Source organism: Durio zibethinus, chromosome 5 (assembly GCF_047325235.1).
Source record: "Durio zibethinus cultivar Kanyao isolate XHJ-2024 chromosome 5, ASM4732523v1, whole genome shotgun sequence".
Classification (NCBI taxonomy): Eukaryota; Viridiplantae; Streptophyta; class Magnoliopsida; order Malvales; family Malvaceae; genus Durio; species Durio zibethinus.
Genome location: NC_143166.1, coordinates 2,648,972 through 2,674,154, shown reverse-complemented (window position 1 = coordinate 2,674,154; position 25,183 = coordinate 2,648,972). Strand labels below are relative to the sequence as shown.

Below are 25,183 nucleotides of genomic sequence, written 5' to 3'. Positions count from 1 at the left end.
TAATAAAATATATTAAGTTAAATTATATTCTAAATTTTTATTTTTTTATATATAAAATAAAATAAATTAAATTAAATTATCCAATAAAAATATTTAAATACCAAGTTAAAAACTCAAATAACTGGAAATAAAATAAATTATTTCATATATTTTTAATTTTATATATAGATTTTAAAATATTTCTATTAAAATTTGAGTTAATTCAGTTTTCAAATTGAATTAATTTAAAATCAAAATTTTTTTAAAATCATTTTCAATAATCAATCAAAATTAATTCAATGATCGATCGATTAACCTAATTAAATTGAGTCGATCAATTAATTCAATTAAAACTGAATTATAAACATCTCTATCATTTGGATATGCATTTCTTAATTTCAACTATTTCGAAAATCTTTCTTATTAATCTACAACAGCCATTAACCCATAAATATAAATTACATATAATACATATTTTATAGCTAATTTGGAGTAAAATACATATAATAAACACTAAAAGGTAATTTTTAAAAAATAGAACGAATGCAAAAAAAATTGTGTTCTAATTTAATAATTATGTAATAATTAATAATATTAGTAATATGATTATCTTGCAAATATTTTGGGAATGGGCTGAACATCCATCAAAATTAGGCTTTAATGCTTCAATGGGCCGCCACCCCATCCACGTTTTTACCCTACAGAGCGTCGAATCCTGCTTTTCAGCCGAACAAAGGAAAATCGTTGCCCTTTGATTCCTGCTCTTCCAAACCCTACCTGGGCATAACAGCTTTCTTTCTCTTTCAAACCCACTCTCTCTTTTTCTCCGATTCTCGCTCTGATTGACGCGAAGCGATTTCCAGGTCAGCCTTACGCCTCTACCCCTTTATTTTCTTCTATTAATTCTTTTTTTCTCTTTGATCGGCGGCAATGTTATTGTTTAGATGTTCCACTTTTCAAATTTGTAATTTTTTAAAAAATATTTTTTTGAGAAAAATAGATGGAATCTTGAGTTTTACACTGTTTTCTTTTCTGCCCTAATTTTTCATTGGATTTCGATAGTCATTTCTTTGTCAATTTTGGATTAAACTGATTTGTTTTGTTAATTGCAGGTTGATGGTGGTTGATTTGATTCTTCCTTGATAAGTTAGGGTTTTTTTTATCAAGTGAAAATGCCGGGGGTAATGCCAATTTTGCCCCTTCCGGCACCTCCTTCCGATGGGGATTTAGGGACATTGCCTCCATCTCAGGTGCCGGAAAATCAAACTGAAGAGGTTCTAACGAATGAGGAACAGAACAAAGCGAGCTCAATTGCAACTCACACTAGAACTATTGGAATCATTCATCCTCCTCCTGATATTAGGAATATCGTTGATAAAACTGCTCAGTTTGTTGCCAAAAATGGACCCGAATTCGAAAAAAGAATCATTGCTAATAATGCTAACAATGTTAAGTTCAATTTCTTGACTAGTTCAGATCCCTACCATGCTTATTATCAACACAGGTTGTCTGAGTTTCGTGCTCAGAATCAGAACCAGTCCAACTCTCAACAGCTGGAACTGCCTTCGCATCCGGCTGATTCTGTTCCAACTGAGTCCGCTCCAACTGCTGCTGCTGATGAAAATGATGCTGCAGCGGCAGTAGCTAAGCCTGATCCTGCTGCACTGTTTAGACTGCCTGTGAGGAAGAATCTTGAACCACCAGAAGCTGCTCAATATACTGTTAGACTTCCTGAAGGGATTTCAGGGGAAGAGTTGGATATTATTAAGCTGACTGCACAGTTTGTTGCACGAAACGGGAAATCATTCTTGACAGGATTGACTAGTAGGGAGATTAATAACCCGCAGTTCAATTTTTTAAGGCCGACTCATAGTATGTTTACCTTTTTCACTGAGCTTGCTGATGCGCATTCCAAAGTGTTGATGCCTCCAAAGGGTTTGACAGAGAAGTTGAGAAAGAGTGTTGCTGATATGACAACTGTGCTTGAGAGGTGCTTGCATCGGTTGGAATGGGAACGCTCACAGGAGCAGGCGAGGCAGAAAGCTGAGGACGAAATTGAGCAGGAGAGAGCGCAAATGGCAATGATCGATTGGCATGATTTTGTTGTGGTTGAGACTATAGACTTTGCTGATGATGAGGATGAGGACTTACCTCCTCCAATGACCGTTGAGGAGGTTATAAGGAGGAGCAAGATATCTGCTATGGAAGAAGATGAAATTGTTGAGCCTGGAAAGGAGGTGGAAATGGAAATGGATGAGGAAGAGGTACAGCTTGTTGAGGAAGGCATGAGAGTGGCTAGTATCGAAGAGAATGATGGCGAAAAGAAAGAGACAAGGGCAAATGAAGAGCCAGAACCACCAATGAGAATTGTGAAGAACTGGAAGAGGCCTGAGGAGAGAATACCTGCTGAAAGAGATCCTACCAAGTTTGTTGTTTCACCAATAACTGGCGAGCTAATTCCCATTAACGAGATGTCTGAACACATGAGAATTTCCTTGATTGATCCCAAGTACAAGGAGCAGAAAGAAAGGATGTTTGCAAAGATTAGGGAGACAACACTTGCTCAGGATGATGAGATATCAAGAAACATTGTGGGACTTGCACGCACACGTCCTGATATATTTGGTACCACAGAGGAAGAAGTTTCTAATGCTGTCAAAGCTGAGATTGAGAAAAAGAAAGATGAGCAACCAAAACAGGTTATATGGGATGGTCACACTGGAAGCATCGGACGGACTGCAAATCAGGCTTTGTCTCAAACTATCATGGGAGAGGATCAAAATGATGCTGCTGACAGCAATGCACTGAACCTTCTTGGTCCTGCTGCTCCTCCACCTCGCCCAGGTTATCCAGCAGTCCGTCCCCTACCCCCACCACCTGGTCTAGCTTTAAATATCCCTCGTGTTCCTCCAAACCCTCCCCAATATTCTGCAGCATCTAGTGGTGGGCTTCCTATGCCGCTATCCCAACCTCGTCCACTGGGTGTTCCCATGATGCCTACTATGCGTCCAGCACCACCTCCAATGCAGATGGCATCTAACCAACCACCCATGATGATGAATCGACCACCCCAAATGCCTCTATCAATGTCCATTAACCCAGCTAATATTCCTGTACCCCCTCCACCAGGTTCTCAGTTTACCCCTCTGTCAGTTCCTCGACCATTCGCCCCTCTTCCTGTCCCACCACCTGCTATGCCTATGATGCAGCCACCTCCACCTTTGCCCCAAGGAATACCTCCTCCACCGCCACCTGAAGAAGCTCCTCCACCGCTTCCGGAGGAACCAGAGCCAAAGAGACAGAAGCTTGATGATTCCATGCTCGTTCCAGAAGATCAGTTCCTTGCTCAACATCCGGTATGAGGAGCTATTGCTATTTTACTCCTAACTTTCTTTTCTTTTTCTTTTTAACATAAAATTGATGCTACATTTGGTGTCTTTACTTGATTTATTATGCTCTAATTGTTGCTTGGATTCTCTTTTAGGGACCTTCACTCATTACTGTGTCTGTTCCCAACCTTGATGAAGGAAATCTCAAAGGACAACTTCTTGAGATCACAGTGCAGGCCATATCAGAAACAGTTGGCAGTTTGAAGGAGAAAATTGCTGGGGAGATCCAGCTTCCTGCAAACAAACAGAAATTGAGTGGAAAAGCAGGGTTTCTGAAGGACAATATGACCCTTGCATATTACAATGTTGGAGCAGGAGAAACACTTGCTCTTTCATTGAGGGAACGTGGTGGTAGGAAGAGGTGATGAGTTTTTGAACGAGACCATCCAAGGTTTCTGTTGGAACTTAAAAATTATTGTGGGACTCTTTACTCATTCCTCTTTGTTGTTATATTATGGAGATTACATTGGCTGGTCATGTACTATTAGGATTACTATCTTAATGTTACCACACATGTTTGTTTCTTTTAAACTAATGGCAAGTCTGCTATCTACCGCAGATTTGGCATTTTGGCGAGCCTTTCAGGGGCAATGGAAGTAGAGGAATCCTTTTGCTTAGGGAGACAAGTTACCCCGTTATGTCACTTAGCTATTGGTTCCCTTTTGATATGCACTTGGTTTACTACTTGTATTATGATCTAAAATATTTGCTGAGTACCCATGTTTATGATCATTAAAGCGTCGTAAAGTTTATATCGTGGTAAATTTAGTGACATTTGGGTCTTTTCCCAGAAGTTTATATTTTGTAGGTAGCACTATTGTGTGCCTCTCCATGGTGTGTCGCCAGGGGCTTTGCTGAGCAATACCTCCTCATGATGTGTTACCAGGGGAGCAGGGGCTGATGCCCTTAGAATTCTTATTCAATTTTCTGCTCTTTTACTCTTACTAGATTTGGTAAGTAATGATGCAACGGTATTTCCGATCTCCTTACTTTCTCACTTCAGAAAAGCTATTTGTTTGGACTCCCGGCCCCTGGTATGGGCAACCTGTCACAGGTAGAAGTGGCTTATCAATTTGTTATTATCTTTCCTTTGGAGCAATTTTTTTTTTTCATTTTTTCCTGAGTTCATATGGTGGTTTTCTGGGCTGCCATTTTTGCTCCTTGCAGCATAGGCTGGGTGGTTGCAAGATGGAGGTTCCTTTCACTCTGGACATGGAATTTTGGTTGCCATTGGTGCTTTTGTTATTCTTTATCTTTCTTTTAATGCAGCATTGAGTTTTTTACTTGCACTAAGTTTGATTCACTTAACTTTCATAATTGCTAATAAAAAAACTTTTTAATTAAACAAATTGTCATATATCAGAAAAAAAAAAAAAATCTCAGCAGTTCCAAATACCGGGATTTCAAGATTGAAGCTTTTTGAATCAGTCAGTTATTGACCATGGTAATAATCCTGCAACTTCTAGCCAAAAAAAAAAAAGGTTTTTTCCTTAAGATTTAGCATTTGCCTATGAGGGTGAAAAAAATTGGAAAAAGTCAGAAACTTATTTACAATTATGATGATTGATTGGAATTTTTTTTATTTAGATTAAATTTAAATATTAAATGTATATATTGAATTTGAATTAAATTTTGAAATGGAAAAATAAAAAAATAAATCAAATTATATATTTTTATCAGTTTTTATATATTTTTTAAATTTTAATAAATAAAATAATTATTTAAATTTAAATTTATTTAAATATTTTAAATATTATATAAAATAATATATAAAATAAAAAATAAATTTTAAAAATTGATAATTCAGAACAAATTCAAATTGAATTTAAAAATTTTATATATTATTCAAAAAATATGGAATTAAATTCGATGATGTTTGAAGAAACAATCGAAATAATAACATGGATGAAGTGTTCATCGAAAAAACATAAGTCAAATTACTTTTAGAAAACAAGCAGCGGATAATGTGAACAAAAATGAAAATTTTTGAATCCCGTTCGCATAAATTGAAAACCAAAAAGAGGTGATAGGAAGTTTCTTTCTACTCAATGCTCAAAATCTGCTAATACAAAAATACAATGATATCAACCCTTCCCTCTTCCACTCCCATAACCACCAACGGCAACTGAAAGCACATTTTTTAAATTTCTGTTTCTCAATTTCTTGAAGCCGAATGATGAACGTAAGTAACATACCTCGACATCCTCTTGTATGTGGATCTCAGTTTACAAGGAGGCAGGGGTTCAACAGTGAATCCATTCTGAAACGAAAAATATGAGATTAAATATTCAGAATTCAAGATGAAACTGAAAATTATCCCTTTTCATTTCTTGTGTCTCTTTCGTGAATTTCGCAGGCTAGGCATGAATCTCAATATAGAATATGGACAACCGAAAAACCGGAGAAGATTTTGACAATCCTTTTCTTCAACCTGATCACCTCCCCGGGAACTTATATGGGTCAGGTAAGTTTTGCCTTCATATATGTAACAGAGCTGCTGCCATAGTAGAACGCATAAACCAATCTCCACAGAAATGCTCGAAACAAATAGATAAACAAGAATAAGCCCCCTAGCAGACAGTTGCACTGCAGAGCTCAGGAGAGCAAGAATAACTTCCTTGAATGCTCGCAATGCCACATCACTGCTGAAAGCGTTCAAGTGGCCAAGGGATCTATACTTTAACGGTGGCCAGGTATGCAACCCTGCATATGCAGACATGACCGAAACATAGATTGTACTGAAAACAGCTGAAAAAAGGAAGGCGATGAAGTGCCGATGATTTGCTGCCCCAACACAATTCCCTATCTGTGTCATATCACAAAGCAAAATAGTTTGTTGTCATTAGCAAGAGAGTTGGGGTTAAAATCTCATTAGCATTAAGTTTTGGTTATTTATTTCATGGAGATTTTTACACCTACTAGTTAATTTTCTTGTGAACTACTAATTGCAGACAAATTAACGATCTTCCCTTCTCGTGCTAAAATCAGGCACAGTATTTTCATGTGGTCTGGAAGCCTAAGTCCTAGATGTTACCAATGAACAAAAACAACTTCACGATTACAGAATCCAACCAGGTAATGATGCTATTGTACCCTAATATTATGCAACAAGCAAGGAAATAGATCCCGATTTCTAATAATAATATCAAATACTCCACAAAACCTTCATATTTACCAGGCATCTTGCACCAACACTTTATAAAATAACTTAGACCTGGCACAATTAAAGTATTTTAACACTGAAAATATGCTTAATACTTACAAAAGGACAGTGATGATCCATGTCTAATATACATGTTCCACATGAACGGCAGTGATGAGTTCTCGGTGATTTTGGCTTTGAACAATAGTGGCAGAAGGTATAGTTTTCAAGGTCACCTTTCCCTACAACTGGATAGCTACCCCACAATATGATTGGTGGTGTGCCAGCACATCGGAATGCTGCTAAACTGAAGGTAGAAAGAGTAGTAGCAGCCAAGATAATTGTTAAGATAGAATGAACAATCCCGCAGATATAACTGACAGAGAAAACAACAGGATACACAGCCCATACCCCCCCACCTGCATTTTCGTGTCAACATATTAACATGAGAAATATAAAACTTCACTAAATATTAGATAAGGCACCTGCCAAAAACATTATATAATGCAACTTAGTTGGAACAAAATATATATATATATATAGAGATAATGCAACTTGGTAACTAGCTGACTGCTGCTTGTATTACAAGAGGCAAACGTGGCTATAAAGACTATAAATCAAAATGTATACACTTAAATTCAGCAATTGCAAAAGAAACAACCACATGGAGATATGTAATAAAAAAATTCATGTCAAAATATAAAATTTCCATTTTTGAATGACATGCAAATATGAGGATAAATATTGATGCAATCATCTAAGATCCACTATGAATCTCAGCTATGCAAAAGTTTCCACAATCTTCTTTCATTTGGTGACTAATCTAATATAATACCACCATAAAAATCATAAAGATTCATTCTGCACTCTAGTGTCACCCGCAAAAAACTTATAAGAGGATTTTCCAACGTTAACCTACTAAGCTAGTACCTTTAAGTGAATATAACCCAATAATGAATATAACCCAATAATTAAGAGAAATGCTCTCAAAACCTCGAGCTAAAACTTATTTAACCTTTCATTTACAGAACTTATATACATCAATAAAACCAATAGGACAAGGAGATATATTAAGCCAACTCAAAATTTTGAGATGAGTTGTAAACATAACTCTACAGTTTTGTACATACAGATTCGTTAAACATATTTTAAAGGGAATTTAGTGCATGCACTAATTCCAAATTATTGGACTAGCTAATGGTTAAAGGAAAGGGGGGGAAAGGCAAAGTGAAGGAGTGTTTCAACTCTTATATAAACACACAGAGAGAGAGAGAGAGAGAACATACATATTACAAAGAGCATAAATATGAAGAGAATACAAACAAAGCACCGATCACGCAAGCGCCTCCACCAAAGACACTTGGTTTCAGGTTTGTTTACACTTTGTTTTGTTACGGCTCCACACCAACCACACTTGAAAACAGGTGCGTAAGTTGAAAGGAGGAGGCGCAATCCACAACCCCAGCATGTAGTCTCATGATCCTCGGTGACTGTTGTTACAAAATGTTCCTACATTTAAAATAGTTTGTGTGAAAAATAGTGTTTAGTTTTCTTCAGTCAGCCATTAAGGAAATCTGCTTTTCTATTGTACTTGAAGCAAATTTTAACAGGACTATCTTTATACCAACCCGAACCTCCATATTTGGAAGTAACACACAAATACTCACTTCTGCTACACTTCCGTACAAATACAAAATTGATTTATTTTCTTCCTTTTCTTTTCTACGATTTCATCAAATGATTTTTCGTAAATGTTATCAATCAAATCCACAACTTCTTTATCCTCATTGTTCATATTGTGTTTCTTCTTTTATTTTTTTCCCAAAATTGCACACTTTCTTTCCTCAACAAAACTTGACCTTTTATACCTTTACCTCTTTTCCCGATTTCCTGGCAATCTTTCACAGCAAAATTGCACATAAAAAAATAGCAAGGGAAAACTTCAAACTTTTTTTTTTTAATTTTCTGTGATGAATTTTATTTTAAATTTAACAACATGATATGAAATCACAGCTCAACAGAAGGATTCCTAGAAATATCTGGATTCAAAGCTGATTAGGATTAAACTGTACGATCAGATCCGATTGTTTTTCCTTTCTAGATTGCAAGCAAAACACAAATTTAAATTGCGTAATCAAACACAACATCCACAGAAGTCAAACTTAATTCCAAGAGCTAAGTTTTTTTTTTTTTTACCAAATTGATTTGAATAAAAAGCAAATTAGAATTTAAACAAAATTTTATGGAACTTACTATGTTTGAATAAAAGGCTACAGCACATACAGATGAACATACAACACATTTTAAACAGAGATATCAAAACCGATATGAAATAAGAGACAAAAAAAAAAAAAGTAAAAACCAACCTTATAGCTATGGTGCCGATACGATGAAAGGAAGAGAAAGAAGAACTGACCTTGGCCGACTCAGCCATGTTGTTGGGGCTTCTTGCTTTTCCTTTTGGGGGAGGTGAGCCAGGGGTTCGGTCTTGTTCATTCGTTACTTCCTTCCCTGGTTGTAACCCTTAAGGAGAATTATTTGAAAATTATTTGATTTGGAATTTGTTGGAGATTCAAATTAAAAAAAAAAAAAGAACAATTTCGTGGAAATTGTTTTCAGCTTAAAGTCGCCGTTTCTTGGGACGTAGCCCATGTTCCAATGTTGTTTAGCTTCGGCACTCTTGCACCCCCACTTTTTTATCGGCCCACAAGCAACCAAATTTTGTATTGTGAAAAATATTTTTCTTATATAGGTTTTTTTTTTTTACCTGAGATAAAACACATCCTTTATTAATATCACGACCGTCAAAACCGAAATTTAATTTAATTAATTTATATAAATCTAATAATTTAAAATATAATATATTAACATAATACAAAAATGATACTAGAGATAAAAAAAAAAAAAAACAACAACAAATATAACACAATTTTGTATAGTTGTATTGTAACAAATTTTTGTTAGTTTTAGATAAATGAATATTCATTTTATCCAAAAAAAAAAAATGATATAATTTAAAATTTTAATAAAAATTATATATGAATTTAACAAAACAATTTTATTTTTCATGTTTTCGCGTCTAATACATAATTTTTGTATAAAACATAATACAAATACATGAATATACGAATCGTAATTATTTTATATAATACGAATACACAATATCTCAAATCTAAATTTACAAATCACTCTTAAAAAATAATATCCAACGTGCTCAAAAATCGACTCCCATCACCATAATATCTTCACTAATTTTCAGACAACTTTGTTAAAAAAAAAAAACATAACCTTCCTTATATGGTGTTTAGAATTTGGGTTTCCCCTTTTTTATAAAAATAAGTTTTTTTTCTTGGATAAAAATGAAGACTTATTGAATTTTGACATGCATAACAGAAGGTAACCCCCTCTTATCCTAAAGTTAAAGTTTCAATAAGAATCCCATTTAGTATAAAAAGTTGAAGAATGATTCTAATTTCCAGAAGTTGAAAGAAAAAATTTTATCCTACACACACATCATGATATAGATTAGCAAAACTCTAGAGATTTGATCAAATTATGATGAAAAAAAACCAACTCTAGTATCAAAATTATACATATATTTCACTGCTCATTTACTTCACTTTGTAGTTTGTGCATAAACATGAACTCTGGATGATATATACATTATTGATATGAATTCAATGGCCAGAATGACTAATATGAACTCTGGCATTCATGAGGAAAGCAATTTATCCCCAGATGCGGGACCGGAGTCCTGTGAAATTAAGCAGCATTACAACTGAAATGAGAACGACCAGCATTTTCTAAAACAGATATGATCTCATATGCCACAGGAAGCAAAGGAAAGAAGTAAACAAATGGGCCTCCAGAGAGGGAGAGAATGAGAAGGAAGCAAGTGAAAAGGAAGCAAGTGAAACTCACACGGTGTGAATGGTGGTTGCTGCAGCTCCAGAAAACAATAACAAGGTCATTTGCTCCTGCAACAGCCTCAATTCATGGCTGCTTTGCTTCAACAGTTGAAAGAAAATAAGAGGTAAAGAGGCGATTTCAAGTTTTCAACAACCTTTCAGTTCCCACATTGCCGGATAAGAGAACTTTCAAGAAAGAACGAACACACCCGTCTACAGGTGGCAAATGAATTATGTCAAATACAACTGAAGGAAAGAGTTGATATTTGGTTTTTCTTCTTAAAAACTGCGAAGCATGAGTGTTTTCTTACATCTCTCACTATAAATTTGTCCACGGAATTCAGTGGTGGCAGCAACCATTCTGATAGATATGTAGAGACATTTTGATGCTCACCATTAACAAAATCAGCATCTGTAACATAGTAAGGACACCTTAGATGCATATTCCACATTAAGAAATAAAGCAACTTCAAGCATAAAGATGCCACACGAATTAGTGACTTCCACTATTAAAAAGAAGATTCTGAACCTGTAGTTCGTACAAGAATCCTGTGCGTAATTAAGGACTGCAGCAACCAGAAAGGATTATTAATTAACACAATATAAAGTTTAATGACCAACATTGTTAAATAGTCAGCTATGACAAATTCTACACGTCATATTTGAAGAACAAGAAGTACTTTTGTAACAAGAATCCCTCATATGCCTACGCTCCATGTATGTCTTAACGCACTTTATGGATATCAATTTAATATTTCACTGCATGTCATGCCTCAGTGACTGATCTGAACACTTGGCTAAGCACAGGGACAACTAACAAACTTTAACTGCTAAGCAACAGTCAACTTATAACAGGCTTCATGCATGTGTCCTAAAAAACACCCTCATGAATCACAAGAGAAACAACCTAATCCTAGGCGTTACCTGCCAGACAGCAGGCATATACTCGCGATATGGAACTTGCTGATCACTATTTGTTACATTTCTTGAATGCAGGTTATCCTTTGCAGACCATGTTCTGTAATTCCTGTCAAAAAGATTAATCATTACCTTTAAACTCTACTGGGACAAAGGCTTCCATCAGATAATGGAAGTATATCTGTGATAACATTATAGGTTTTGGAAAGCACTTTTCAAATTAGTGGAATGACATTACATATTTTAAACAATGATACATGCTCTTAATAAAAAATGAGAAGAGGAGCATAGGGAACCATAAGTGGTAAGGAATTGAGGTGGAAACTACAATCCAACTAGCCATCGTGAATAGCAGAAATTTTCAATCATCCAATTTTTTTAACTCCAAGCTATGGAGGAATTCAAACCTATAACTATACAAGGAACACAAGTAACTAAGGAAACAATGTAAAGAGGCCTAGTTATTTGTCTGTCTCATTTTAATAATCTGCATGATTAGCCCATTCTTATCCATTGTTCCATTAGGTTTAGACATGAAGGGGAGAGTTACGTGTTGTCAAATCCACATTAGTTAAGAGAACTATAAACTACGGACTGAATCAGCTATTTTTCTGCAGTCATAATCAGTCAAGATGACAAATATGGCATCTAAAACACTACATCATGCAGTTGTTGATAATAATTTCCAGTAACAGATTTACATCTATAGTATAAGACTATTGCATGATATACTGCCAGCTGCTGGTGAGTGGACATATAAAGTTTCCAACTGCATAAACGTCCATGCACAAGTATATAGGGAACCTACCGTTTTGAATCATTCATTGAATATCTGTTGCCTAAGACAGCTGCTTTTGTAGCCATCACAAGCATGGGATGCACCAATAGGAGCTTTCTGATCTCCTGAACTACAGTTTCTGTCACACTTTGGAGATGCAAGCTTTTCCTACATGTCAATCAAGAATGAAATTAGTAACCAAAATTTTCTTTATTACATATTTACACCTGCATAAATTTGAGTGTGTGTGTGTTGTGTAGCTATTAAACAAAAAGAAACAAATAGCTAAAAACAGTGAGAAATAATGACTGGATCTGATCTTGGGGGAAAACTAAATAGAGAATAAACTATAAACATATACCACGAATGGAAAGACTAGGACAATCCAAAACTCTATACGATTGGCAAACTAAAGAAAAATTTAAAAAAACAGCAAAAACAGTTAAACAATTTCTTACTATAACTTATGGGAGGAAATAACTAAAAATGCGAGACATTTTCAAAAGATTGCTCAAAACTGTGGGAACAGATATTGAAATAGTTACCTAGTATCACCCTCCAGTGAAAAAGATGATGAACCACGATCTATCCAGTGAAATGCTCCAATGCTGGTGACAATTTATGCACATCAGAGGCTATGGAATTAGGTGATCCTAACTGTTATTTTAATTTCAAAGAATTTTACATTAGATTCTTTCACACTCCCTCCCAAAACTAACTCAGACTTCCATTCATTAACCCGTTATATTTCCTTTGCTAAATTTTGGTACTGGAAACTATTAGCCAAAATAATTCGGTCGATTTGGTCAGTTATTGGAAGGAGATCTTTGCTATTCAATTATTGGGATTACTGAATCCACTAACACTCTACCCTAAAACCATCACAACTTATATTCATCAGAGAGATGAGTTAAACAGATAGAATACTTGATATTCCATAACTCATTAAACTATCTGCTTTAATCAATTTTCTAACTGTTACATCAACAAGATACAGCTACAACTGAAAGACAATAAAAGGTAACAAAGGTAAAGGGTTTGAATTAGAGGGATCAATGCCAAACCTGTCAATCAACAGGACATGAACATTAACACCATGTGTTTCCCTTTCCTTTTGAAGCCGATAGTGTAATGTCTGTCATCCAGCAAAAATTACACTAATGACAATAGATTAAAAACCACCAAATAAATAAATCTTCTTTACCAAAGCACAAATCTACAACAGTATAAAGAGAAGTCTGCCAAGGTCCTTGCACCAATTCGGTCCATTTCAAAATCTTAAAGTGTTGGTTTCTCACTTGGACAATCAACCCTCATTTCTCTCCTCATGAAAAGAAAACAATGCATTAATTCAATCAGACAGACACTTATTTTGCACCTTATATCTTGGGCAATTGGGGAAAATTTTGGTCCTCACCTTGAGAGTGGCAAGAAATTCAGAACTATCATAACAACGGATGTATAAAAACCGTCTCATGCATGATGCAAACAATTCCTCATTGTAAGGTTTAATTGTTGCATTTTGAGCTTCGGACTCCTTTATCTGACAATCTACTTCACTGCTTGATCCTATACGTGTTTGAACCAAACTTTAGTAAAAGAAAAGAAACTGCTAATTTTCATCAAGAATTAGTCTTACCATTGGCTGCTTCCATGATTCTATGGTTTAACAAATCCGAGAAGCGTGAAATGTCAAAGCGACAATCCAAGTCAAGGAACATCGCTAAATGCCCCAATCCACCGTAATTGACACCTTTCCACTGTCTGGGAAGTATGCAAGTGATGGCAGCCTGGATTAAGATGTGGGTTTTGGCAGAAGGTGAAGGGCCTACAATCTCAACAATGTTGCCGACGCGTAGAGGAACCCTGTGAAGAGGGGGAAGAAGCAAGAAAGGGCGCTCAGTTAGAACCCTGTCCAACATTTCTCTTGCACTTTCGTCTTCAACGAGCCAGGCTTTGGAACCCATCAGGTTTGACGGTTAAAACCTCCAGTTTCTTCAGGAAGTATCACGGTTGCCGTTCAATGTTCATGCATAGCCCAGTTTTATCATGGAGAAGCTCCTTGCTACTCCCTTTTACACTTTTGAAGCGGAAGAGGGAAGCCATGCATTCGGGCCTCCATATCCATTTGGGTTTTGGGATTCTGTCTAACTCATTCTGAGCCCAAATTCAAGCTCAAGTTTCAGATTGGATTGGGTCTAATACTGATGATCTTATCAATCTTGTAACAATATTTCAATTTTATAGAAAAGAACTCCGAACACCAGTGTAAACTTCGTTCTTGATGGTTACATACATTTATCATCCAATTAAAGCTTAGTTCATCCTCCAGGATCGAGTTCATTTATTTGAAAATCAACTTTTGATTTCAAAAGTTGTTAGAGAACACCACAGCTTTGATACCATTTGTTGGACTAAAAACCTTCAATGTAATCATATCAGCGGAAGCGAAATCAAACAATAAATCAAACACATAAGAGATAACAATTTAACGTGGTTCGGTCCAACTGACCTACATCCACGGATGAGAAACAAGATCCATTAGTTGTAGAGAATTACAAACTTACGTCAAATCATCAACCACACTCAACAATCAATACTCATAAGACACTCAATCTCCTCTAGTCCTATGGAGTTTTCTCAACCCAAACAAATACAAACTCAAACCCTTGTGCACCCTTTCAACACAACCAAACACATACTCATATGCTCCCATACACCATACCTATGTGAACCATCTCAATCTCTTCTAGTTCTGTCTATCCCACAAAACTCTACAACTCTCTTACATCTTTTTCTCATACCTAACGCTGTAAAGACTTTATATATTTATAATCATACAAACTTGCCCATTAAAAATCCCTCTCTTCTTAGAATTCTTCTCCTGTAAGTCAAACTTGCCTATTAAAAATCCTTTTCCTTTTAGAATTCTTCTCTTACAAGTCAAACTTACCTATTAAGAATCATCTTTCTCTTAAAATTCTTCTTTTGCAAGTTTTTTTATCCATCAAATAATATCTGATAAATTTCAAACAAATCTCTTATAAAATTTGAATCAATATTTCCAACAAAAATCACATTTCAACGAAAAAAAATTTCAAACCAACTCTTAACCTTTCATCAGTCGTGCTAAACTTCTTATCTGTGACTGTCCGCAACTGTATCATGGCAACTTAAAATGCTGTAATAACCAGTACAGAATCTTGGTTCATGTTTTGACCATAACATCAGCGACTTTTACCATTGTACTTCGCAACTCATAACTGGTCCAAACTTAAAACCATCTTTCAGTATCAAAATCATAGAATACAACTAACACCCATAAAATACTATGGTGTTCTTATTCTAAACCCTGGGTTGGGTGGAGAGTTGATAGTTATTGCCCCCTTAAAAATGTCCAACAGAACAGGTCCATTTAAAAAAAAAATCACCTTTTCATGATGTATATGTTACGTCAAAATTTAAAAAGAATAGATAAGATGCATTAATCCAATGTTGGGTCGGATAAAAAAGAGATGTATTAATTCTACTTTGCATAGGATAAAAAAGGTTGTTCATATAAATATTAACGTTGCACGTTCCGATTTTGTTAAAAGAGAATAATAATCAGGTAATAAATAGTATCAGAGTCAACTCTTGACTCGTCCGACTCTATATCAAGAGTCAACCCTTAACTTATCCGATTCCATGCCAAATGCCAGACCAATCCAACCTCTTAACATCGGATAAAAAAAAGGATTGCTAAACGTATAAATGTTAGTGCTGCATAACTTAATAAATCAATTTTATGAGAAAAGTATAATTGTCACCTGACATGTATACCAACTTCTATGTTTTGCTCATTCATCATTCATTTACAAACTTTGGCCAATCAACTCCAATTTTGATCCGAAATCATTATCCCATGATCAGCTTAAGCTGTGTTTGATTTGGACATGTCTTGTTAAGATGCAGTTTTTTTTGGACAAAATACTACTAGGATCCTTGGTGTTTTATTTTCCATTCAAGTTTCAAGAAAGCTTTGAAGAAAACACAATGTTTGTGGCGTTTCCAGGATCAAATGACATGCAAAAGAAAAGGATTTAGAGCTCAGTGGAAGGATAAGTTTTTGAAAAAAGATGGCTCATGGCAGAACTTTCATAAGAAAGATCCAAATCCGCTGCCCATCAACTCTTTAGCCTGTTTTCATCTCATCATAGCATAAAAGCAAATCCCTTTTCTAGTTTTATTTTAAAATTAAATTAAAAACTAAAAAAAAAAGATCAATCAGGTGGGCTCAGTGTGTGTAACAATCAGATCATTGACAATTTCTTTGAGAAAAAAAAAAAAGAATGAAAGAAGGGCACTCAGACAGCCAAAGGTTAGTCTGTTAGGCAATAAACCTCTTAAAATTCTTCTCTTATAAGTTTTTTTGTCTATTAAGTAATATCTAATAAATTTCAAATAAATTTGTTATGAGATTTGAATTATTATTCCCAACATAATCTTCAATTTCTAGGTTGAAGGCCATGTTCAACTAATAATAGTCTTCAACTTCAGCCAATGCCATGTTCAATTGCTTCATCACTGAGCTGGATTGAAGGTCATGTTCAACTAATAATAGTTTTTTATGTTTTATGTGAGAAAGTATTGAGTGATTAGAAATACACCTTGAAATTTATGGTTTTCCATAAAATTTCTCAAAAATTTTTTAAAGGTGGATTACGAGATGTTGTTGTCCAAAAAACCATTTAGATTTTTAAATTTTAACGCAAATATGTTGTTTTATACCTTGAGTTGCATTAGTAAAACTAGCATTTGAAACTTTGAGAAACTATAAAAGAAACAAGTTTCATCTTTAACAAAGCATTCGAGAGACTTAAAAAAAAAAAGATACACACTGTGGGCAAAAAAAAAAAAAAATTGCCCAGAATGATCCATTCTCCAATTATGTTATTAGCATATTTTATTATTTGCATGCCATTTCCAAAATATAAGAATTGGGTAATGCTTCAAATAGACCAAACCCTTTTGTCCCTTCACCATTGCTTTCTCTTACATTCTAGCCTTAGTAACCAGCTGATTGCCTTCAGTTCCAAGGTCCATGGCTCCTGGCCTAGTCCATGTTTCTTTGAATTGCCCCTCTGTCACTCCTGCACAAATTTTAAACAACAAAAATTAATTATCAAACTCTTTTTCTTTTCCACTATTAGAGTAATCACTAGGAAAAGAATGGGGTTTTTTATGACTTGCCTTTGCCCATAGCAGCAGTGGATGAGATGCCTCCCTGGACTGTCTTGAGCTACCTATCATAAAAGTTTGCTCCTGACCATTTTTGGTGAGCAAGTGTGTCCACCCCATTGTTCCTCTCTTCCCTTTGGATCTTCTCCACATATGCTAGCATTCCCCTCCCTGCAAAATCTCTTGCAAATGTATCGGTCACCAGTGCATCAGCATGGAAACCTGCTAGTGTTATGAACTGCCAACAGAAACCAAGCTTGCCTATTCTTGGAATGAAGTCTCTCATCTGTTCATCAGTCATTCCTGATGCATCCCAATTGAAAGATGGTGAGAGATTGTAAGCCAACATGATTTCAGGGTGCATTGATTTCACCCCTTCAGCGAACTCGGTGCACTCAACCACGTCTGGGCTCGAAGTCTCCATTCAAATAAGGTCAGCATGAGGAGCAAAAGCCCAACCAAGAACAACTGCAGCCATTTCAGATCCCTTAAACCTATAGAACCCTTCTCTGGTTCTAGGCAAATCCCAGTCCCAGAAAAGATTTTTGAGCCCCAATCTCTCAGCAATTTCTCTGGCTTGTTCATTTGAGAGGCACCTGTCATAAATAGAATGGTTCATCCATTCATTCATTCTCCTCCTCCTCTCATCCTCCCTGATGTTCATGTTCTTCATTGCATCCGTAACACATTCGGAAAATGTCTTGAGTTGCGCCATGGCTAGCCAGTTGTCTTCAATGGCTTAAAGTTCAGGGCCAGTTTTACCAGCAGCCATTGCTTCTGCTAACGTAGTGGCCAGACCTTTTCCCTGAAGATTTGAATTAGTCACACCAAGAACAAACTGATGATCCCTGGTGTCAACATTGGTTTGGATCAAATTAGCGGCAACAGCATCAGTCCTGGCTACCAAAACTGTCCCCACTCCCATAACATCAAACTGCAACCTTGCAGCGACAAGCCTGTTAATGTGTTCACTAACAGCAACAAGCACTTTACCAGCCATGTGACCACATTTTTTGGTTACAGAGGACTGGTCCTCAATGTGGACAACAGCAGCACCACGCTCCACGAAAAGTTTGCAAAGCTTAACAGTTGCTCTGGTGCCACCAAAGCCAGTGTCACCATCTGCTATGATTGGCTTCAGGTAATCAACATAAGGGGTTCGAGCCCTCTCCCTGCTCTTGCTCATTCGTACCTCACTTTGTTTTCTGTCATGGTATTGTTGTGCAAAGAAAAGGTGTTCCACTTTGTTCGGGACCGTGTCATAAGGATAGTCAGCAAGGTTTGGACCTGGCTCGTTGGTGGTGGTGTGAGTAGAGGAGCATTGCCAACCAGAGACATAAATGGAGTCAAAATGGTTGGACATCATGGTTACTTGGACAGGATCAAGTGCACCAAAAGTCCTTGAGGCAGTGCCATTTGCTTGGTGTGTCTTGAGAGTTCTCCATAACTTTTTGCCATCTCGTTTGAGCCATAGCTCTGTTTGAGGTTGCCCCGTAAAGTCACAACATCTCTAGCTGTGTATGATCGTCGGGTTAGCTGAGTATGGCTGTGAGTGATCCGAAAAACAGATCATTTAAGCAGTAGACTATTGTTTTCTGACAGATCAAGATGAAGTGAATTTGGTGTCATTGATTTTAGATCTGTTCTGCTTTAACCAGACGAGAAAAATATCCGAAAACAACTGTCAGAGCATGATAATTTGTGTGATACAACTGCATTTTGAGATGATCGTTCGTCCTTCAAACGAGTTTTGGAATAGTCATCTAATGTTGATTTAAATTCTGATAACTTCAAATAAAAAAAATAAACGTTACATAAAAATATACAGCATTTTAAGGGTCTTATTGTTATTTCAATTTCATGGAAATGAAATCCTCGTAGATTCAAGTTAAAAAAAAAAAGTTGTAAGCATTAATTTCTTACACACTCCTTTCATTTAGGGATAATGTTCTTAGAGAATTGCTGACGATACAAAATTGTTACAATATTTTGGAAATTTGGGATTCCCGAGGACAATCAAGATAGACCTATCCCCAATCCTCATTTCTCCATTGCCATTTCAATATTTATCACTTTCTCATACAACTTGGCAATTTTATCCAACTAACTGTTTTTCTTTTCTTTTCTTTTTTCCTTTTAATTATACTTCATATTTGGCAATAGAATCAATCAATTTTATAAATTCTTATTGTTATAATTCACCAAATATCAGCATTATTTCGTTAACATGCATGGTAGAATCATATTAATTTGTCATATTCCATGGATTCTTTTTTCCTTAGAGATAAGAAAAACTCTGCAGTTCAAGCAACCCAAAAAAATACAGACAAAGAGCATGCATGTAGCCATGGAGAAAGCAAAGATGTATTGTATGATCACAACGAAAGCATTTTTTCACTCTTTCATATACTAGAGGATTTCACTTGGAAAAGAAAATATTCCATATTAATGGATTCAAGTCCATAACCGTGGGTTCCAATCTACGAAATCTTATAGCACGTACCAATGAGGCCTTATCAACTAGTGTTATAAAGAAGAAATCAATTATAGACACTAATACAATTAGATCTGCTCTTCGTAAATAAACTTGGGATTTGCGATTCCGGGTAAGATCGGTTCAGGATCATGGCATCCTTTTCTATCATAAATTCTATATCTATTTATATGAAGAAAAAATCACGTAAGGAATGTGTTGCATGATCACACCATTATTTTTTCCTTTTTGCTGCATGAAATAAAGATGAGATATGGGTTCTTTGGACTGCAGCTGAGTTTCTGGAAAAGTGATGGGGAAATTGGAACCAAATACTTAACGTTGAGTAAAAGAGTTCCTTCTACTTGGGATCTGTGACATTGAGAATGGGGTGGTGGTTGGTATATGGTTGAAGGTGGAACTGAACCAGCTGACCTAGCTATTGACTGTGGTCCTAAATTGCTTGCTGATTGAGATGGGGTGATGGGGGGTTAAGGTGTATAGCAATTCGAGGAAAAAGAAAAACGACCTTCATGCTTCTCACATTACTTTGGAGATTTCTTTCCCTACTACAAGCAACCACTTTCTCTACGAGAAAAAAAAAAAAACTTTGTTTTACTTCTATGGAGTTCCAAAACTATGAACATTTGAATCAGCTTTATAATTCCATCTATCACCCTTGTGGTCTACAAGGATTATATTACTATTGCATGATAAATATCCAGGACCAAAAAAAAAAAAAAAAAACTATTGGTAGGTACGGCCAACGCATTCTCAAATGAAGAAATATTATATATTATATATTATATATGCAGGTGGAAATATTATAAAAAAAATAAAAAAATTATAAGAAGAGTTTAAATTTAGATTAAATTTTTAGAAATATATGTACTAAATAACAAGATAATAACTGAAATATGTGATAACCTATTTGATTAACATAAGTTGGTTAATGTGATAAGAATTTTTTTTTTATTGTCTTAGTTTTAATCCGTTAGAAGAATGTAAAAAATTAATTTTTTATAAATTTATTAAATTTATTTAAATTATATATATATATATATATATCAAATGAAAGTTAAAAAAAATCCTTTATCGCTAAAAAAAAATTTACCTGCTTGTTTGTAAAAGGTCTCTTAATTAGTTAGGGGCTTGGATATTAGTTAGGCTTCAGAATGATCTAATAAGCCCAATCGTATCGTGGTTTAAAATATTCGTTCACACACAAAATCAAACTTTATTTGTGGATAGGGTTTAATCGAATCGAGTCAATACAGTGAGAAGTTCGAGTTCGAGTTTAATTTATAATTCAAGATTTGATACTCGATTCGAATTTAATCGAATTTTATTTTTCAAACTCGAGCTCGATTCGTGATTAAATTCGAGTTATTCGAGCTCGTTCGATTAAGCTTGATTAATATATAAAAATAAGCTTGATTTGTATACTCGACAAGAGTTCGATTATTTATGTTCGAGCTCAAACTCGAATTTGAATTCGAAATATTTTATTAATTAAAATAATAAAAATATATTTAAATATAAAAGTTTGATTATGCTCGCGAACTACTCGAACCGGATATAAGAATACTCGAATTCGACTCGATCGATAAGTCGAGCAATTTGAGCTCGACTCGATAATAATCGAACCGAATTCAAATTTTTTTGAAATCGAACCCGAATAATTTACAAGTACTAATATATCATTTACACTCTTATTTATGGATCCATATCTCACTCTTTTAAATTCAGTCTTTTTTATTGGTAAAAAAAAATTAAGTCTTTTCTTTTCAAATTGTTGTATGAATTGTACTAAAACAAAGTAATAGTATAAAAAAGTGGATCAAAGATAAATTTATATACTAAAAATCAACCTATCTACCATTGCACAAAACATAGATTTTGGGCTTTTCAATGGTCCAAGATTTCATTGCAAAAGCCGAATTGGATGCCAAATATTGGACCTCTCCACTGCTTTCAAGTTTCGACCATTTATGGTTAAAATTTCAAACCGAAGAAACCAGAAATTCGAATCTTGCACTTTGATCAGATAATTATGCATCAAACTGAACCATTTTGGTCAGTTTCTTCCAATTTTTAATCAAACCAAGTAATCCAAGTTGTCATATTCTTTAATTATGCCTTGCAGTATACTGACAAATAAAGCTTTAAAAGTAGAATATATAGGTCTCTCTTTACGTTGGAAGGTAGCTTTTGGAAAATTTCCAATGTTTCTATAAATCAACAAACAAAACTTTTTGAAATAAACAGGAAAAAAAATTAGTTCAAAAACTGATTAAATGCAGCAACATAAATCCAAAGGAATTACATTTATTAAAAGCATATATACTGAAAACATCTTAATTATCGATGAATTATATAATTTAACTCATTTAATTCATAAAATCGATCATAAAAATTAATATTTAATAAATTTGAAATTAAAATTATAATGCTTGCAACTCTTTTTTCGATCCCGAAACTACGATCTTCTTCCTAAAAGGATAATGAGAAAAGGAGACTTAAGATAACATCCATATAGAAGAGTGTGATAGATTAGGTAGTCAACCAGAAGAATAAATGGTGGGTGTTTAGCTGAACGCCCTTAACAACTCTGGGTTCTGTTCTGTGCTTCACCTGCCTTGATATAATGCTTGTGCACATGGAGGGGTCTTCCATTGCAGCCCTTTCTGAATAATTTAAATGAATGGCCTGCAAGAGGTTGGATATTAAATAATATTTAAACCTTTGTCTTTGTTTTTTTTTTTTTTTCTGCTTTGAGGGTGCAAGGAACTCCCATCCTTTAGCTGGGTTTTGATTGTGATTGTGATTGTGATTGTGATTCTCATTCTCACCAAGAATAATATACCTGAATATTTATTTGTTAGAATTATCTACCATAATTCATAAAACGGGAATACCTGATAATGAAATGAGGTTCACTTTCTTCACCAAGTAATTTAATTTTCTTACTTTCTCATGTAATATTATAGATCAAGGACTTAATAATGTATGCTCACACTATAATCAACATATATCAACCGAAATTCCTTTTATATTTTATAAAAGAGGTCGGAAATGGAAGGAGTTGGAATAAATTTTAAAATTTATCGGATGTCACTTATAACTAAGGTATGAATCGAGTTAATTTCGAGCTCAAAGTCATTCTCTTTACACAATGATATAAGCATGCCAGCTACAAGGAAGACATGAGAGGAGAGAGAGGGGAAGAGAGACAGAGATTAATGATAAAATGTTGAGTGTTGACCAAGATAGTAAAGTAACATGGACGAAGGAACTAAACAAGCCCTCTTTTCTTTAACTCTGTACAATTAATTACGCTTGATCCCATGGTCAAAATTCATTTTCTTTAATTTCTTCTTCAATCTGTATCTCTGAATAATTCTCTGAAGCAGTTTCCTTCCCCTACATAATCACCAAGAAGCCATATTAATTTAACTCTTTAATAATTAGGTCAACCTTCTAACATATATTATCATCATGATCTCAGAATAATTGAGTTTAATTACCAGAGAACTATATATGGACCTGATCTTTTGTCTTTCTGGGAATATTCCTATCATTTGATTTCAAGTCACTAACCTATTCAAATATGAAAACAAAAAGAATTATTAAACCAGTAAGTATCAAAGAAGAAGATGCGAAAGAAAGATCAAAATTAAGACAAAGAAATACAGAAATATGGGGTGTTCTTCAATATTTTTACCTTGGGATTATTAATATGAGAACTAGCAGTATCCTCCAGAGAATCATCCTCACAAGTTTCTTTCGTTCTTGTTTTCTTGAACTTCAATTTCTTGGGAATTTTTGAGGAGGGGGCACAGGTTGAAGAGCAGGCAAAAACATGATGGTTATTGTGGGATATTTGCCATGCAGCACCAGTTGTTGCAGCATCTGAGATCAAGGAAGAGCTACAACTAAAACTAGAAGAGTTAATATTTTGCTGATGATCATTGTTTGATAAATCTTCAAAGTAAGCAGTCCAGCCACTCTCTTCGGCTGAATCCTTGGTCTTGATTGTTGTTGTTGTTGTTCCTTTGGAAGCAACAGATAATTTGTGTATAGATGAATTAATAGAGTAATCCTCCATCAATCTAAAGAGAAGAAAAAAAAAATATATATATATATATGTGTCAACCAGAGAGAAGAAGAGAGACTAAATTTCTTTGGGCAGAAAAGAAAATCGAGAAGCTGTTGATAATGGCGGATTTATACCCCAAAAAACAAAATATTATTACAAAATAATACAGAAAAGGAAACCCATGATGTAGAATCTTGGTGTGGCCAAGGTGGGCCAGGGAAGTTGAAGGCAGCTAGCAGCCGCTACAGGAAACAAGGCTGAGAAAGAGAAAGAGAGGACATGCAAGGGGGTTGACCTTTGTGGTGCAATAATGGCAGCCATTTTGTTTGTTTGGACTTGATTACTTTCAACCAAAAACAATTCGCATGAGTCAATTGAAATCCAAAAAGAATAAGAAGACTACTCAAAACATGAACAAACTAAAAAAAAAAATTGAAGCCAACCCCACCTTGGGTTTAGTGGGTACCCTTTACTTAATTTTATCTGCCCTTAATTTCATTAGATTATTAGCTCTCTCCACCCATAGTTATAAGCTGCATAATCCCCCCTGCTATTCCGTCAGTTCTGAATTTCCCTGCAGTTAAAAAGATAATAATGATTTGAGTTTGATTTTGATTTGATTCATATATAAAATTATAAATTTTTAAATTTTAATTTAAATTTAAATGAAAATTTTATATTATTTGACTCAATTCAAATTAAATTTTATTGATTTGTTCATCAAAATTTAAATTTAAATTTTTATATATTATTTTAATATAATTTATATATTCAAAATGATTTAAGTATAAAATAATTATTTTATTTTATAAAAATTTAAAAAATATATAAAAATATATAATTTGATTCGATTTTTTTTATTTTTTAATTTAAAATTTAATTTAAATTTAATTTATATATTTAATATTCAAACTTAATTCTAATCAAATAAAAAAATTAATCTAAATCAAATTAAACACTAAAATGTCAAATCAATTTTTTATGTTTTTATATTTTTTCACACCGCTTGCTGCAGCCAACTTTTCCAACTTTTTTTGTGGGACCATGCAAAGTTTTTCGTCTAAGATAAATGGAAATAAATCATGGATACCATCAACTCTCATACATTATAATAGCAATGTATTTTAATTTTACTATATATTATAATATTAATAAATTAAAAATTACAAAAAAAAAGAAAGTAAACCATACATATTGCATAAATTTCTCATTTTTTTTGGCATTTACCTTAAAGGTAATTTTAATAAATCAATTTTTCAAGTCATTGAAATTAAAAA

The 25,183-nt window shown here is 34.5% G+C and overlaps 3 protein-coding genes, 1 non-coding gene and 2 pseudogenes across 11 annotated transcripts; 1 reads left to right on the top strand and 5 right to left on the bottom strand.

Moving 5' to 3' along the window:
* Positions 1 to 703: 703 nt before the first annotated feature.
* LOC111281909 (putative splicing factor 3A subunit 1) lies at positions 704 to 4,657 on the top strand. Of its 4 annotated transcripts, XR_016342079.1 has the most exons (5): positions 704 to 842; positions 1,092 to 3,335; positions 3,464 to 3,759; positions 3,928 to 4,422; positions 4,536 to 4,657. XR_016342079.1 is itself a non-coding variant. In XM_022869708.2 (4 exons), the coding sequence occupies exons 2-3, from the start codon at positions 1,152 to 1,154 to the stop codon at positions 3,731 to 3,733; spliced, it is 2,454 nt and encodes an 817-aa protein (XP_022725443.2). In that variant the 5' UTR covers positions 704 to 842; positions 1,092 to 1,151; the 3' UTR covers positions 3,734 to 3,759; positions 3,928 to 4,657. The 4 variants fall into 4 exon arrangements, 2 of the variants coding, with proteins under 2 accessions (XP_022725443.2, XP_089616697.1); XR_016342078.1 differs by having other exon boundaries at positions 3,464 to 4,422; XM_022869708.2 differs by having other exon boundaries at positions 3,928 to 4,657.
* Positions 4,658 to 5,335: 678 nt separating this feature from the next.
* LOC111282568 (protein S-acyltransferase 11-like) lies at positions 5,336 to 9,209 on the bottom strand. The gene is made up of 4 exons (XM_022870701.2): positions 8,927 to 9,209; positions 7,797 to 8,019; positions 6,631 to 6,929; positions 5,336 to 6,174 (listed from the first exon to the last, which is right to left on the bottom strand). Exons 1-4 carry the CDS (start codon positions 8,942 to 8,944, stop codon positions 5,692 to 5,694), a joined length of 1,023 nt encoding a protein of 340 aa, XP_022726436.1. The 5' UTR covers positions 8,945 to 9,209; the 3' UTR covers positions 5,336 to 5,691.
* An 827-nt stretch (positions 9,210 to 10,036) lies between these two features.
* XRCC2 (homolog of X-ray repair cross complementing 2 (XRCC2)) lies at positions 10,037 to 14,417 on the bottom strand. 4 transcript variants are annotated; one of them, XR_016342081.1, is made up of 10 exons: positions 13,754 to 14,417; positions 13,532 to 13,683; positions 13,179 to 13,249; positions 12,660 to 12,722; positions 12,145 to 12,282; positions 11,343 to 11,436; positions 10,948 to 10,984; positions 10,730 to 10,830; positions 10,432 to 10,631; positions 10,037 to 10,264 (listed from the first exon to the last, which is right to left on the bottom strand). XR_016342081.1 is itself a non-coding variant. In XM_022870287.2 (9 exons), exons 1-9 carry the CDS (start codon positions 14,079 to 14,081, stop codon positions 10,608 to 10,610), a joined length of 1,017 nt encoding a protein of 338 aa, XP_022726022.2. In that variant the 5' UTR covers positions 14,082 to 14,282; the 3' UTR covers positions 10,430 to 10,607. The 4 variants fall into 4 exon arrangements, 1 of the variants encoding a protein (XP_022726022.2); XR_016342080.1 differs by having other exon boundaries at positions 11,343 to 11,445; positions 13,754 to 14,282; XR_016342082.1 differs by lacking the exon at positions 12,660 to 12,722 and having other exon boundaries at positions 11,343 to 11,445; positions 13,754 to 14,415.
* Positions 14,418 to 16,198: 1,781 nt separating this feature from the next.
* LOC149518676 (small nucleolar RNA Z152/R70/R12) lies at positions 16,199 to 16,317 on the bottom strand. The gene has a single exon (XR_016342529.1). It is a non-coding gene; the product is annotated as a small nucleolar RNA Z152/R70/R12 (small nucleolar RNA).
* An 808-nt stretch (positions 16,318 to 17,125) lies between these two features.
* Positions 17,126 to 19,016, bottom strand: LOC111281487 (isocitrate lyase-like; annotated as a pseudogene).
* A 3,308-nt stretch (positions 19,017 to 22,324) lies between these two features.
* LOC149518675 (vascular-related unknown protein 1-like) lies at positions 22,325 to 24,229 on the bottom strand (annotated as a pseudogene). The gene is made up of 3 exons (XR_016342454.1): positions 23,532 to 24,229; positions 23,335 to 23,407; positions 22,325 to 23,230 (listed from the first exon to the last, which is right to left on the bottom strand). The product of XR_016342454.1 is annotated as a vascular-related unknown protein 1-like (transcript).
* Between the last annotated feature and the right edge of the window lie 954 nt (positions 24,230 to 25,183).